A 16157-nucleotide genomic window follows, 5' to 3' on the forward strand; every position below is an offset into this window, starting at 1 on the left:
AATGTAATAAAATTTTGAATGTACAGAAAGGTTTATCATTTTTAAAGGGAATAACATTCTGGTGATTGTAAGTTCTATGTTCGAAGCTACCTTATAATAATACTTCCGGTTTTCGAAGTTACAATATTTCCGGTTTTGAGAAAACTGGGTATTCCGACACTCTGTGTAATCCGACATATTGTAACGATCCCGTACGATGTCGGATGTGACAGAGTGCACTGTAATTCACTTTGTCTGACTGACCATTCATCTTGATTTTATTTCTGAAACTGATCTCATAACCTATATTTATATAGAGGTCGTGTGTTCATTGGGATTTTCTGGCATGGTTTCCCCCCTTGTCAGTGGTGCAGGATGGAGGGCTTGACAAGGACAGCTGTCTAGTCATTTGGATGAGACGAAAAACTGAGGTCCAATGTATACATTAGCGTACACGTAAAAGATCACTTGGCAGTTGGAATTCAATATAAGAATAGGCTATAGTGCTACTGTCCGGGCAAAATTTCCCTCATTGCACACTGTATGGCTTATGCCTGTCTTCATTAGCCCAGTTTGGAGTAGAATAGTAGGACGTTAAACCCCATTTCATTTCATTTCATGTAATCATTTTTATGTTTTAACATATTGTTTTTCTTTTTTTTCAGATACATTCATATTCTATCCAACATGATTTTTCAACTGCTGTTTGGTGTTCCACTAGAATTTGTACATAAATTTTGGCGAGTGATGATTGTTTATATACTTGGTGTTATCGCAGGTAAAACATTTATCATCTTGGATAAAAACAACCGTGTTAGGCTCAAACAGACAATGCCAGAGAACTGTACAACAAAAAACAAAGAATCTACAAAGAGAGAAAGCTTTGTAAGCTTTAGATCATAAGGTCTGTCATTGAGTCAAGTGGTGTGGTTTCATTCCAAAGCTTATTCGGGACAATTAGCAGGGTCCTCTGCTCAACCTTGAGGGTTTCCTGTGGGTCCTCCGGTTTCCTCCCACAGCTAAAGACCCCTACGTTCAAGTGAGTTATTGAAATAAAATTGTACCATATGATAGTCCCAAGAAAGTCTAGCTAGTTTGTGTTGAGTGTATGTTAAACCCCGTTTCAATCTCTATTTCTTTAATATCTTCTGAATAAAGTCAAGGTCCATTATATAATTAAGTTTTCTAATTGTAGATTATATCTTCTTTCAGGTTCGTTAGCACATTCGTGTACAGATCATTATGTAGGATTAGTAGGGGCTAGTGGAGGGGTCTATGCGTTACTAGGTGCCCATGTAGCTGCTATCATTACAGTAAGTATAACATTAGTTTGGCCTGCTCTAAGAGGTGTGTGTGTGTGAAATAGATTTATTTAACGTTGGCTTATATTTAACGCAGAAACCGAATAGCTGCCTTTATGTTGTCTGAAAACGTGCATCTCATTTGCTTGTGCGATATGGATTTCTAAATCTGAAGCTTTTCTCCCCAAGAAAACTGACAATCTATTTTTTAGAACTATGAAATTTATATCTGTATTTTATTTTGTTTTTATGCGGGGTGGGTGTCGAATAGTCTAACACATGCCCTTTAAATCATCAGGAATGTCATTGAGACAAATGACGTGGTTTCGAGCCCACACTTATAAATGACAAGGAGTAGGTTGTCTGTCCAACCTCATGGGTTTTCTCTGGGTCCTCTTGTTTCCTCCCACAATTAAAAGACCCCTATGTGCATGCGAGGTATTGAAATATAATTATATTGTATAATTGACAGAATTGGAGAGAGATGAATTATGAATGTTGTAGTGGAAGTATAAAGAGAATATTATTGAGTGCCCCTGTTCGTCTAACAGTTATATTAGTTCTAGGTGAGTATAATTATTCTACAGGACCAGGCACATGTTCCAGACATTGTCCGGTCAGGGGCGCACAAACATATTTTCCCACTCAGCATTAGAAAATCAATTATTACCACCCCCAGTTAGGTTGAAAAGTAGTTAATAAGTATAGAATTATCTAATTTTTAAATGACTTAATTGAATATTGATTTGTAGGTCTCATTTTGGTATGGTTGAAGGTGTAAGAGACTTTGACAAACCTTCCCATTTCCCCACCTTCAGGTGGTAGGGGTGCCCTTGGCAGTTGGAATTTGATATAAGAGAAGGCCCTGGTGGCACTATCCGGACAAAATGGCCCTAATAGCACACTGTATGGCGTATGCCCGTCTTCAATAGACCAGTCGGTTTATGTTGTTGTAAAGGGTCACTTTTTCACCTAAGATGTCTTTTTGAAAGACTTTAATCACAGTGTGTGCACTTAGTGTTATAAATCCATTTCAAGTCTTTTTAACCTAGACTATTAAACTCTTTTTTCCAGTATTACCTGATACAGGTATTGCCATATACAGACGTATATCTGCTCCTGATGAGTTCAAAGTGGGTGTGACAGCTCATATTGGCGGTTTTCTTGCTGGTAAGTTTTCATAACATTTTTGGGTGGTTGAGTGTTCTAATACATGTGCTTTAGATCATAAGGTCAGTCGTTGAGTCATTGTACCATATGTCAGTCCCAAAAAGACCCGGTTTGTGTCATTATATAGTGTCGTTTAAATAGAGTTTTTAACGAATAGGTGATTTTTGGGCGGGGTGGGGGGTGCGAATGGTTGAATGAGCGTGTTGATACCCTGTCCAACCTCATGGGTTTTCTCCTGGTTCGCAGCTTTCCTCCCACAGCCAAAATACCCGTAAATCAAGTGAATTATTGAAATAAAAAATGAACCATATGTTTTGTCCCGAAATGACCTGGTTTAGTTGAGTCAACATTAACCCTAATTTCTCTGTTTTTTTTATTTCAGGTTTATTGCTTGGAGTACCAGTTTTAAAGAATGTTCAAAAGTTGCCGTGGGAGACAACATTAGGCTGGGTGACGTTAGCTCTATATTTAGCCTTTGTAGCCTTCGCCATCATGTTTAACGGATTTTATAAAGGTTATCCAGCCACAGACTGGTCCTAGGAGAACTGTGTAATATCTAGTGCAATCAATGTTTTTAATGGTTTAAACAAGAAATAAATGTTAAATGTGACCCCATAGCACCTTAATTAACCCTTAAACGCCTGGTACATGTAAATATTAACTACCCCCAGTTCTCTGAAAGTCTTTTTGACATTGTATTTCATGTAGATTATTTTTGAAACTACCTCTGCTCTCTAAACTGCCTCAAGTCACATAAATAGTTAATAGATCTAAAGTGATTCAGGAAGTTTGAAACTCTAGTGCAGTGTTTCCCAACCCTTTTTTCCCCCCATGTCCCGCCTTTTTTTAAGAAAAAATCTGGTGCTCTACCACATTTATATAAACCCATAATTCAAATATACCTTCAACAAATTTTTTTCACACAAATAGAAATTAAGGCATTTAATCAAATGCAGATACCTGTATCTCACTCAAATTTTCCCAGGCCCCACCTTGGGAATCACTGCTCTAGTGGGAGCTGTAGTTTCGAGCAGTTCAGGTGATAAAGGGTTAATTTAGATAAGTATTGATTTCTTGTTGAACGTGTAAATCATATTTTTATTTAGGCCACACCAATTTCAATTTTTTTTTCTTCAGGAATTTTGCTTCCTATTTCTTCCCATTAGAAAATTACTTACTATTTATTCAGCAATTTTCTATTTTTTTTTTTTAAATATTTGTTTTCTCTTCTCAAAAGCTTCTAGTTCTAAATTTAAAGACACATTGTCCCGAAATACTGGATTACCCGAAAAACACCCGCGGGGCAAGCACTGGTCAAAAATGTCAGGGTATCTGTAACTGGCAACCCGAATGTTGTCCGCCAGCTTATTGTGTTCAAGCTTGGTTGAGGAAGCGGTTGTTATTTCTTGATCAGATGGTTAGGCGGTTTCGGGAACATTGAGGGGTGTCACTACTGTCACAAAGACTCTGCAATTAAACGGCGGAAAAAGAAGTTGACAAAATAATTAAGAATTTACTTAGGCCTTAATATGTACGGTAAATGGACAGAAAGTAATGAAAAATACATTCTGAAAAATGGACCCTCCCTCAATGAAGTTAGGTGACAAACATGGCTTCTGTCAACAGTTTATTTATAGCTTGAGGTATCTCCCTGTGAATACAAAGTTTTGAGAGTGAATTGAAGCAAAATTTTGATAGATTAATTAGTTTGAATATGTTTTTAGTCCAAATGTATCATCAAATGTAGTTTTAAACAAAGCATGGTTAATGAAACTCGAACAGATATATATTAATTAATTTCCTGAAGAAGTAAAAATTAAAATGGGTTTGGCCTTTCCATCTATCATCTGTTGAATATTTGTATTTTCTATATGGATAAATTTAAGACATTTTCACTGACCCAAAATAAGTGCCTGAGTATGAGTCATATTTATCAGCCTTGATTGGCTGGAAGTATAATTTACATGACATAAACTTAGAATTAGAATTTTAAAGTATTTATCCTTATAACACATAGTAATAAATGCAGTTATGTGAGTTAAGATACATTAGTTAAAAGAGGGATGAGATTGGTGCGAGTTAAAGATACATCAGTTAAGAGCTAAATCTGCCTATTGCAAGTCTTTCTTTATGCCTATTTCTAGTCCAAACTTCCAACAGTGACAACTTCATTTAGAATAAAGTAATTTGACTGAAATTTTCAATATTTTCTTTTTTTTATCATCTACTTTTGAATTATAAAAGCAAGAATGGCCAACTCTTTATTAAACTCTTAACTAATGTATCTTTAAAAAAATTGGGATAATACTAAAACTTGTCATGTTCTTTGGAATAAATATCGCTTGCTAATTCAAGGGCTCTGTTTCTGAAGCTCAGATTGTTAAAATTTCTTGATAAATTTGTGTTGTTTCTTGCATAAGGTAGACTAAGAAATTGAAGTAGTATAACATTTTTCTTAAGTTTTTTAATTTCTGCTTTTTATCCAAATAAAAAAAAACCCATTTCAACTGGGCATATATATATGTATGTCCAATTGAGATGGGCTTTTTTTTTTTTAACTCTCTCAAAATATTTATAAAATATGACCCACACCAGAAATGTATTTAAAGTGTATTAGTAAAAATTTTTGAGTAGAGCCTACTTATTAAGTTGAGCGATAAAATTGTTTTATTGTCCTCAGCCAAGGAAAGTTGAGTAGGAATTATAGAGAAGTTATGACATTATAACTGTTAACATCATTATTTATTTATAACATCGATAGTCTTCATTACTTCCATGTCCCACATATATGTATGATCACATAAATTTAGACTACATTATCCACATCTGTATACAATGGTTGCTATGAGATGGAGGACTGGATATGATTTAGAATATAAAATCCACATCTACTCAGGTGAATTAAATATATATCAGTATTTGTGTCAAATTTTAAACATCAATCCACCTATTATCATTTAGTTACATTTAGCTTTTGTAGATTTGATTTACTGTGTTTTTATATATTAATATTTCTAATGTAAATATAAGCCAGGTTGTTTCTATGAACATAAGTGTGGGGGGGGGCAATTTCAGTTTGGGGGGTGTGCTAAGGGAATTTGCCCGAAAATTTTCTTTGTCACTCAAATTTTCAGAATGAATCAATCCTTATACAATTATATATCTATGATATATAATCTCATAATTCTCATTCTCTGTTGTTTGTATCGTAAAACGTAAATACATTGCCTGCAAAATGGACGGTTTACCGAATCCGGGGGGGGGGGGGGGTGAGACTGCAGCCCCCATGGCTCCTGTGCCTATGTACATGTCGTCAAGTTGTTGCAACAAAGAGAGGTACACAATCAACAGTCATTGGTTTTTTAAAGTGCTTGCTCAAGCTCGTGTGACTGGAATCTCAGTCGAGATATTTTTGTTGAGCTCCTTACATTATGAAGATGAGGCCAGTCTAAGGTTATATAAATAATTACATAAATTACTAAAATATGTAATATGCCAGAGGGCTAGTCAACATTGTTCTTTCAATTTTACAAAAAATAAGGAATGAAACGTTCTTTATAAATAGAACTGGGAGAAATGAAACGCAATGGGGTTTAATGTCCTACTCTTCTGCACTGACTGGGATAGTGAAGATGGAAGAACTGGGAGACACAGAAGATCAGTGGATAACGTGCTGGCTCACTAACAAGGACCTCTTGGCTTTGATTCAGGTTTTGGTCAAAGAAGTTCCTCATGATTTTGCTGTGTATTTTCCCCCTTGTTACTAGTGCAGGAAGGACAACCTGGCAAGGAACATTGTCTAGTCATTCAGATGGGACAAAAACAAAGAGGTCATGTGTATGCGTCTTCATTAGCAAGTTTGGTGCAGAATAGAAGGATGTGAAACCACATTTTATTTCACCTAAACATTATTTTTCAGCCCTTATTTTTGTTCAATTTAAACCAGGGAAATGACTACCAGCCATGGGGCATCTTTAATTATAAAATGTTTAAAATGTGAATATTTATATCTTCCTTGCTTTCATATCTTGCCATTCATTGGTGTTATTCTTCATTGTATTTACATCATATTTTATATTTTTCTACGTTTTTCTACCTATGGTGATGAAACACACAAGTTCTCCCGGAGAGGAGTCAACATAGGCCTAGCTTGTTCCCCAATCCATTTTTAAATGAAATAAATATTGTTTATAAAAAAAATATAAGTTATCACTTATTTAAAGATGATTTATTTAAAGATGATTTATGTAAGAGCTAAATCTGCTTTTATAAATTATTATTTAGACATTAATTCACAACCGTTATCTACTGTTTTCAGTAACTCTGCTTAAAGTCAGAACTCGATTACCATGGTTAACTCATATATTTTTCAAACAATATCGGATGTCTGCGATATTAAGTAGAGTCAAGACTTTTTTTATTATCGTAACAACAGTATTAATGACATTCAAGGCTAGTCTATAATTATATTGCCGATTCCTTGTCTCAAGAGTTAAGTAATTTGACTGAAATTTTAAAAATATTCTCTTTCCATTATCTATTTTTTATCTATTATAGCCGCTTAGCTAATGCTGCTTTAATTCATACTAGAATGTACACAAATTGATTATTGAACTAATCTGATTAAAATACAGACCTATATTTTGTTTCATTTTTATATACTTCCGATAGTCTTCACTACATGAAGTTCTGACCGGTTGTAGTAATGGTCGTGTCAGAGGTCACACAAGCGTCTTTTGACCTTATGATGTCAGACATTTGGTTAATCAATCAGCAGTGATGTTTCTAGTGGGTTACCCACAGTTCCGCGCTGCACAGACCGTTTCATTGGCTAACCCCTTACATGATCCAGAATGCGTGTAGATCCTAGTGTAGTAAAGACAACTAAAAGGAAATTTTGAACTCTAAAAAACGAAACGAATTAGAATCTGTGTTTTAATCAGATTGTTATTATGATCGTTTAATTAAAGATACATTATGGGAGATTTTTATAGAGAGTTGGTCATTCTTGCTATAACAGTTCAAAAATAGATGATGAAAAAAGAATATATTGAAAATTTCAGTCAAATTACTTTATTCTGAACATAGTTATCATCGTTGTAATATTTGACTAGAAATGGTAGGGAAATGTGCCTTCACCTTGGTTGATCGTTTGATTGACAGGCGTTAACTCCACCTACATATCTCGATTATCAAGTAAAGTTTTCAATGGCATGCGGAAACGCTCTACAGCGGCCTCGCTAAGTACACTCTATCATTTAGCCTCGATCTAACTGACGTATTCTCATCAGGGTGCGCCATATTTGAATTTATCAATGAGTGAAATCCTATTTAAATCCGAGCTGTAGCCGAGCCATCCGTGGGTCTACAGAGTTGATTTTGGGCTTGTTGTTTAAATAAAGATCTAATTTATAATTTCTATAACATCTGAAGCCTAAATTAAGACTTGCAATAATCAGATTTTTCTCTTGCATAATGTATGTTTAAGAAAAAAATCTAAATATTAACAGTAGATAATCTCTTGGTTTTTGTTCATTTGGATTAAAATTTGGCCCATCAAAGATTTTAGCAAAGATTATGGGTGGCGCTGGTTTGTTTTTAACCATAACTCATTTATATCATTTCTAGAGGATGCCAATACAAATGTTGACAAATTTTCAATTCATCATATTTTTGTAAATACTGAACTGAATTGAATCATATTTTGACTCGTATTCCTTTTAGAAAATCAACATTCACAATATTGTGATTTTCAAGGGATTTACAACCCCTTAATGATGATCAGAGACTTTAAATCATCAATTTGAGTACATTTTAGGGTGGATTAAACTCTGACATATTAGATGTAAGGGGTGGGGGCAGAGGCAAACATCAAATTGAAATACTTTTATGGCTAGACATAATCTGTTTGTTTTGTTTAATACAGTATTGTGTTTTACATTTTTATTTCTAATCATAATATATTTTTGCCTATTAAATTGTTTTTTTTTTTACTAATTTAAAACTATATTGGTAGGCCTATATTTGAATAGGTTATGCAAATAATCAAGACATTTATTTTACTAAATCTAAATTCAATGTTGTTTTATTGTTATTATAAATTTCGGATTCATATTGGCTTATTGCAATATAATTAATTGTTAATAAAACCACCTTTTTAAAAAATGTATGGTAATTGTAAATATTTTGTTGAGAGAGAGAGAGAAATGTGGTTTAACGTCCACTCGACACAAACTAGGTCATTTCGGGACTAACATATACTTTTATTTTATTTCAATAATTCACTTACACATAGGGGTCTTTAACAGTGGGAGGAAACCGGAGGACCCGGAGAAAACCCTTGAGGTTGGATAGGCGACCCTACTCCTTGTCACGTACAACCGGGGATTCAAAACCATGCCAGTCGACTCAATGACAGACTTCGAATGATACAGCGCGTGCACGCTTACCATTCAGCCATCCAACCCCCCAAATATTTTGTTGATGCTTTGTGTTTTAAGATGTTCAAAGTCTATTCGAAGAGGGAGGGCTTGGAGTTGGACTATTGACAGTATTGACGAGGTGGATTTGGAATGAATAAGGGCTGATTCGGAATGAATAGGAGCTGAAATAAAATGAATAGGGGCTGAAATGAAATGAGGTTAACATGGTATTTTACTGCAATTGGACTACTGAGACTGAGAGGGAGATCATATATATACGGATAGAAGGTCAGACTCCTGTGATCATATACACCACATCTACTCCTCAACTTGTTTTTGGCCCAATCAGAAGTACTAGACACTGTTCCTTGGGAAGGCAATCCTTCCTGTGCGGGGGTTCTCTATTCTCCTGTACCATTGACAAGCGGGAACCACTCTGGAAAGTCCTGAGGGACTTTCTCGACCAGCACGGGGATTCAACCCCAGTCCCCAGGACCTCTAGCTTAGCTACGAGAACGTAGCTAAAAACGTTGAGATATACTGTTAGGACCTCCTGCCCTGGTTTGTGGTCAGCGTCATTCTCACTGAGTTGACCAACTCGCAGGACCTTGTATCCGACTCCGAGTCTAATCCCAAGTCGTGGGATCTCAAGTCTGGGTCGATTCCCAAGTTGCGGAATCTAGCAATAGCCCGTTGGCCAAAAAAATGTGTCAAGACTATTGGCCAAAATTAGTATAAGGGAGACAAATCCATTTAAGATAAAGGGAGCTAACTCTGCATGACCTCGATCAATAACTACAACAATCAGTGAGGTCATCAGTTAGTGTGCACATATCTTGTGGCGCTTTCGTTGTTTGCAGACGGTGGAAATTATTATCATTTCGGATTGTTGTCTGATTTTACAAGTTTCAACTCAAAAGATTTCGAATTTTAGCAGTGAAATTTGGCAGATAACAGGTAGGTGCATAAAATTTGAAGTAAATTTGTTTGTGGAATGTGGAAAAAACTATGCAAATCTTTCGTCTCCTGTCTGGAAAAATTTTGATTGTTTTGATTTTCATCTGATTCTATTCAGTCGTCACGCTTTGTGCACTCACACACGATAGAATAAATAGCCCGTCTGGCATGGTGCCAGCATATGTTTTGGATTTAATTAATGCAGAAACGATCTCTGATTGAATCTATAGAAGGTTACAATTTTTATAGAACTTGGTACATACAATACGACCCAATAAAATGATGAAATTCGAATTTCTGAAAGTCCCCCCCCCCCAAAAAAAAAACAAACAAACAAAACCCACCCCGATTATTTAAAAGCAAAAACCAAGCTGCCATTGTCTTATTTATTAGGTAATTAGGCGCAACGCAAAATTGGTAAAAGTTGCAATGAAAAAGAAAAACAACCTATTGTTTTCTGACCATAGTGCCATGGCAGAAACAGACCTGAGTCTGAGACATGGTCATCCAGTACCTGCCTGGATCTGTCGCTCAGTGTCAGAACTCAGGATGGATTGGGACTAGGCCAATAAACTTCATGTCTATATTATTAATCCACATGAACATGTTACATGTACCTGGAAGTATGTATTGTAGGTACTGGTAGTACTAGTAGTCTACATTTCAGCTTAAACATGATGTTTGAAAAAACTGTTGGACACAATAATATCGTGTGACACAATATAGGCCTCACTCAATGTAATTTTACATGTAAAATTTACAGTATTTACTATTAAAATTATTTGTTATAAAAAATCGATGTCAAAACGATCATGTGTTGAATATCTCAACTACTTTGGTCAGCCTTCTCAATCTCACATACTCACTAGACTACATGTGTGCAAATTTTGTTTAAGCTTATAAGTTATACATGTACAATTCTATGGAAAACAAAAGAGTAGAAATGTTCAGTCTCTAGTATTGATTAAATGATAGATGCTCACAAGGTACAAATTACATGTACTTGAGAGCTTATTTTTAATTGGGTAGCATTATTTTTTTTTTACTTTATTTTCTAAATTTTGGTGAAAAATATTGATTAACAGTGAAATGACTGTACCATTTTAAATGATACATGTATCTACCATTTTAAAATGATATCTACCAGTTTAAATCATATTTAATAGATCTACCATTTTTATACGCCCACATTTTCATGTGGACGTATATTGTCGTCGCCCCCGTCCGTCCGTCTGGACGTCTGGACGTCCGTCCACAATTGTTTGTGAACCGTCTACGGGTCACAATTTTTATCCGATTTCAATGAAACTTGAAATATAGGTTTATCACCCAAAGATCTCGGTTCCTGTCGATATTCGCGTATATCAGACCATAACTTCCTGAATTAGGGCCCCTGATTGTTCGATAAATCGCGTTTTTAGCTTGTGGACCCTATAGAGGTCATAATTTTTATCCGATTTAAAAAACCGTATTATGATATCACCGTTACACCCTAAGGACTACTGAGTTCGAATTTCGTGAAAATCGTCCCAAAACTGAAAGACAAAATGTCCGGCCCTCGTTCTCAAATTGCGTAAAAATATGGTATATCAAGGTTGTGGACCCTATAGAGGTCACAATTTTTATCCGATTTTGTTGAAACTTGAAATGTAAGTTTATAACCCAAAGATCTCGGTTCCTTTCGATATTTGCGCATATCGAATTGTAATTTCCTGAATTATGGCCCTTGATTGTAGGAAAAATCACTTTCGTTTTAGCTTGTTTTCTATCCATCTCTCGAAAATGTGGGCGTATCCTGCCTGGCAGCCGCTGGTAAATGATATCTAAATTTTAACAGTTTTTTGTCATTCCTACAGCATACATGTACCAGTATGTATGTAAATGAGCATATTGTGTTTATTGCCATTTCAAGTAGAAAATTGCCTACTCTCAATTATACATGTATGAACATGAAGTACTGTACGATGTAGGCCTATTAAATGTCGATAAAATGCATACCACTAGTGTGTAAAGTCTGGTTAAAGCTCGAGTACTATTTGTCAGTCTAGTTGATTTTTTAAAATAATCAAGGCCTGATTTGATTTGGGTCAAAAATGAAATTGTTGATATTCATTGGATTTTGTGTGTTGATAAAGTTGATATAATTATTAGTATGTATACATTTATTTTGTTGGATTACGACCTCTTTCCTGAAGATTTTACATCAATAGGGAAAGTCACTGCTGTAAATATACATGATGCCCAATAAGCCAAAAACGAAACTTAAATTAGTAAACAAGGTTAATCTTTAGAAAATATCTTTTTAATTTTAAGAGCTTGTTGTCCCATTACTATTGTAATAAAACATAGGTGAGCCCAATCATAGAGATTTAGCCCGTTTAAAATGGAAAGTTAGCCATTTACCAGTATTTATTGAACCTGTATATATATTGAGCATACACATCAATTACAATATGATTGTAATGTATATATATATGAAGGTGAAGAAAGCAATTTGCGAATGATCATAAATCTGACAGAATTAAACAAAGCAAATCGCCAAACAATGACACCTGATTGATTATGAAAAGGACAAGGTGGATGTGTAGATCAGGCAATTAAACAATCCATCATATTACTTTTATAGTCATATAAAGGATCTTTACTAACTGGCATTGATAAACAATACAAAATTGAAATGGGGTTTAGCATCCTACTGTTCTACTCCGACTGGTCTAACAGGTTACTGAGGTACATGTACAATTCAGTTTAAATGGTGTTAAAAACTCATCACAGATGTGCTTAACCGCCTTAACATCATACTTTAGACGCACTTCTTCTAAAATTTAAAATAATTTGCAAAAAAAAACGTGCCTAAAATAGCCATTTGTTTTGCTTAAATTGCAATATAAGTTAGGACCAAAAAAACCCAACCTGTCTCCAGAGTACACAATGCGTGCACATAAAAGAACCCTTTGTAATTTAATGAAGAATACATTTACAGGTGGAAATATAGGTGCCCGGGAAAAATTTCCCTTATACATCTACATGTACATGTACTGATGTAACATACTATGGCATTTGTCGGTCTTCATTAGCCCATTTGGTGCAGATATGTTTAACTCCATTTCATTTAAGTTGTGTTTTATGGCATTTATGATGCTACATGAATATGTACATGTACATTGTAACTTGTTCTGTTTTTTATGTGCATTAACTTTGTCAATGGATCTGTGCGCAATATACATGTAAGGACTCACTATGAATTATATTAATCAGTACAAATCAGTTTTTTACTGATTAACAATTTGTTGTGAACTGAGACAATTTTATTATTCTGCAAGTTATTCATTTTGATAAGCAGAAAATAATGGGTTTTTTTTATAATGACATGGCCTACTTTGTAATGAGTCTCAAGAGCTTCAAATTCCAGACAGCTCCTGAGGTTCTCACCTGAAATGCTACCATAGTTGATCAGTGACCTTGCCCTTCTGCTGTTCAGTCCTGGTCATACATTTTTGTTTCGATATACCAAGCTTTGTTTAAAGTAAATGGGAGAGAGAGAAATGGGGTTAATATCCACTTGATACAAACTAGGTTAATTTTGAGACTTGGTGACTTACACATTTTTCAATACTTTTTCAATAATTCGCCTGTGTGTAGCGGTTATTAGCTGTGGAAGGAAACCAGAGGACCCTGAGAAAACCCATGAAGTTGGACAGGCAACCCTACTCCTTGTCAGGAAAAACAAGCTGGAAATCAAACTACACCAGTTGCCTCAATGACAGACCTTATGATCGAACACGCACACGTTAAACCACATATTCCTGAAGCAATGGCTCGAGAAATCCCTCTCGGGCCATAGATTCAATCAAATCTATCCCAAGTACAGCAACATGACAGCCTTTTGTTTAATCTGTTGTCTTCCTTAAAACTTTGGACAGTGATTTAAGGTATTAAAAACAGTGAAAGTATTGTTCGTCTCCAATCAGTATTGTTGACATTGTATCCGTGTTGATCATTGATAGCCTCGTTTGTCACACAATTAGTTTTTCTGCAATATTCTGCTATGCACTGGTTAATTGGGCATGATAAAATCGTGAGTCATGACGTTGCGTTATGTAAACATATTTGGTCCAATTTGGAGCTCTGTTTAAAGCGTAATGATATTGTTACGCAGTTAGAATAGCTATATTTGTTTTTAATTGGACTGTTGACCAGGGCTGTCGGTAATTTTTCACAGATGATTAGCAGCACTGCTAATCAAAAAGTCCAATTTTGCCAAATTTGATTAGCAAATTTAAAAATTGATTAGCAGTTTTTCAGTTTCAACATAAAACACCTAAATAACAAGATTATTTTAATTTTAATTGATAACAAATGATTAGATTTCATTTTAAGATTTTTTTAGAATTTTAGCACTTCTACAGGTAGCTGTGAACATTTCCGAATGAGTGTAGACTTTTGGTTAGGCCTTATGTCTGGGCAGTGACTTCTTATTTCTTCGTTAGAAAACAATTTCGTCTGCTTTTTATCGAGTGTTATTATTTTTGTTCAATCGTAACCACGCGGTATTTTACGAATAATCTTGATTAACTAGACGCACGCGATATAAACAATAATAGTTTACGGGAATTCTTACTTTGATTTCTCATTTTACAATACGTTTACACATATTTATTTTTTATATTTTATTTACAATACGTGGGGGGTACATTGAATTTAATTTTTTTCAAATTGAATACTGATATAATTACTCGAAATTGACATGTCTCGCAACGTGAGTGGTACTACTTGATTCCCTATTTCCAGTTTAATAGTCCCGATTCATAGAGTTATGTCCCTGTATTATATAGCATTGTTATATAGTATAATGAATTGAGTCTGGGTAGTTCGAGAAGAAAATGTCACACGGAGAATTCCGTTTTGTTTATAAAATTTATTTGATATTTTATATACGTTGAAAGCGTTGAGAAATGTGGATAAATCTTTGTGTCAATATCCAAAATGACAGGCATGTTAATGATTCGCAGTTACTGCGAATTAAAAACGTTAGATTTTAATTTTTGATTAGCAACGGACAAAATATGTATCGCAAATTGCGCTGCGATACTGGTTGTCGGCAGCCCTGCTGTTGACCAGTCATAATTTGGAACAGAAATTTGCTTCCTTTACAGCAGTGTTAAGTGGGATTAGCAAGGAGAGTATGGTTAAACCATTGACCACCCAACCCCCTTGAAGTCTCTTATTCATTTTGTGCTAAAATAGCAAAATTCTGATGGCTTTATATACCGGTACACTAAATATGTAATCTCGTACTCAGATTGATTATTTACATTAATACATGTATTTAATTAATATAACAAAATCAAAAATGCTAGATAATTGTCTTATTTGGATTCAATCAGATTTAAACCAGGCCCATCAGGTGTCTCTGTGGTCTTGTTACGCTTGAGCAGTACAGATTGATGAAAACACAGTTTATCATAACTTTTTAAATACATGTACTGAACCTAGGTGAATCATTTTTTGGGCTGATATTCCCATTCAGATTAAAAACTTTCACAATATTGTAATTTGCAAGGGATTCCTATAGTGCTTAAAGCTGCAATTTCATATTTTTAAGTTATATTTTTAAAATTTATTAAAATAAAGCCTTAAAATAGATGGTATACATAAACCGTCCTACCTTGTTAAAGAATAATCCTATTAATCCTATAATTCACTATTGCCAGCTGAGAAATTGGCAAAAATATCATTTTCAACTTCAAATTACAAAGTTTGAAGGTAGCTAATGCATGAAGGCAATAGGAAAACAAGGGAGGTAATTGTGTTATTATTTCCTGTGTCAATGATTTTTAAGGGTGGGAAATAATTCCCATGGAGGTATAATAGTGAGTTGATAACCTATTGAGCAAAAGACATAGAAATAATTATGTTTTGACTTAGAAAATATGAAATTCTCGCTTTAATGACACATTAAAATCTCTAAGTTTATAGTATTAGTACATGTATGTTAGTTATTACCTACTAATATCTATTGATAATATAAATTGAGTAAGAGTCAGTATCTATCTACTGAAATAGTCACAATGAGCCAAATTATTCAAGTCAAAAGTCAGAAATATGAACTATTGCTAGTAATATTGTAACCTTTAGGCTTTATAATAATAATATTAAGTTAAATTACATCATACGATCGATGATACATACTAAATATTTCAATATACATATGTAACAATTTACAGAATTACAGATATCGAAAATTGAATGTTATTTATGCAAATATTTTATTATATGACCATTCAAACATTGACAATATAAGTACTTACTACTATTTACAATTTTC

The 16157-nt window shown here is 34.5% G+C and overlaps 1 protein-coding gene across 3 annotated transcripts in view; it reads left to right on the top strand.

Moving 5' to 3' along the window:
* LOC126812169 (rhomboid-related protein 2) overlaps window positions 1-8606 on the top strand; it is a 31086-nt gene extending 22480 nt beyond the window's left edge. For all 3 annotated transcript variants that reach the window (XM_050538432.2, XM_050538436.2, XM_050538434.2), the window contains 5 exons: window positions 645-757; window positions 1192-1292; window positions 1753-1846; window positions 2355-2450; window positions 2833-8606. In XM_050538432.2, the coding sequence (XP_050394389.1) occupies window positions 645-757; window positions 1192-1292; window positions 1753-1846; window positions 2355-2450; window positions 2833-2990 (562 nt within the window). In that variant the 3' untranslated portion in view covers window positions 2991-8606. The remainder of the gene's footprint in view (window positions 1-644; window positions 758-1191; window positions 1293-1752; window positions 1847-2354; window positions 2451-2832) is intronic.
* Window positions 8607-16157: the final 7551 nt, after the last annotated feature.

Source organism: Patella vulgata, chromosome 1, assembly GCF_932274485.2.
Source record: "Patella vulgata chromosome 1, xgPatVulg1.2, whole genome shotgun sequence".
NCBI lineage: Eukaryota > Metazoa > Mollusca > Gastropoda > Patellidae > Patella > Patella vulgata.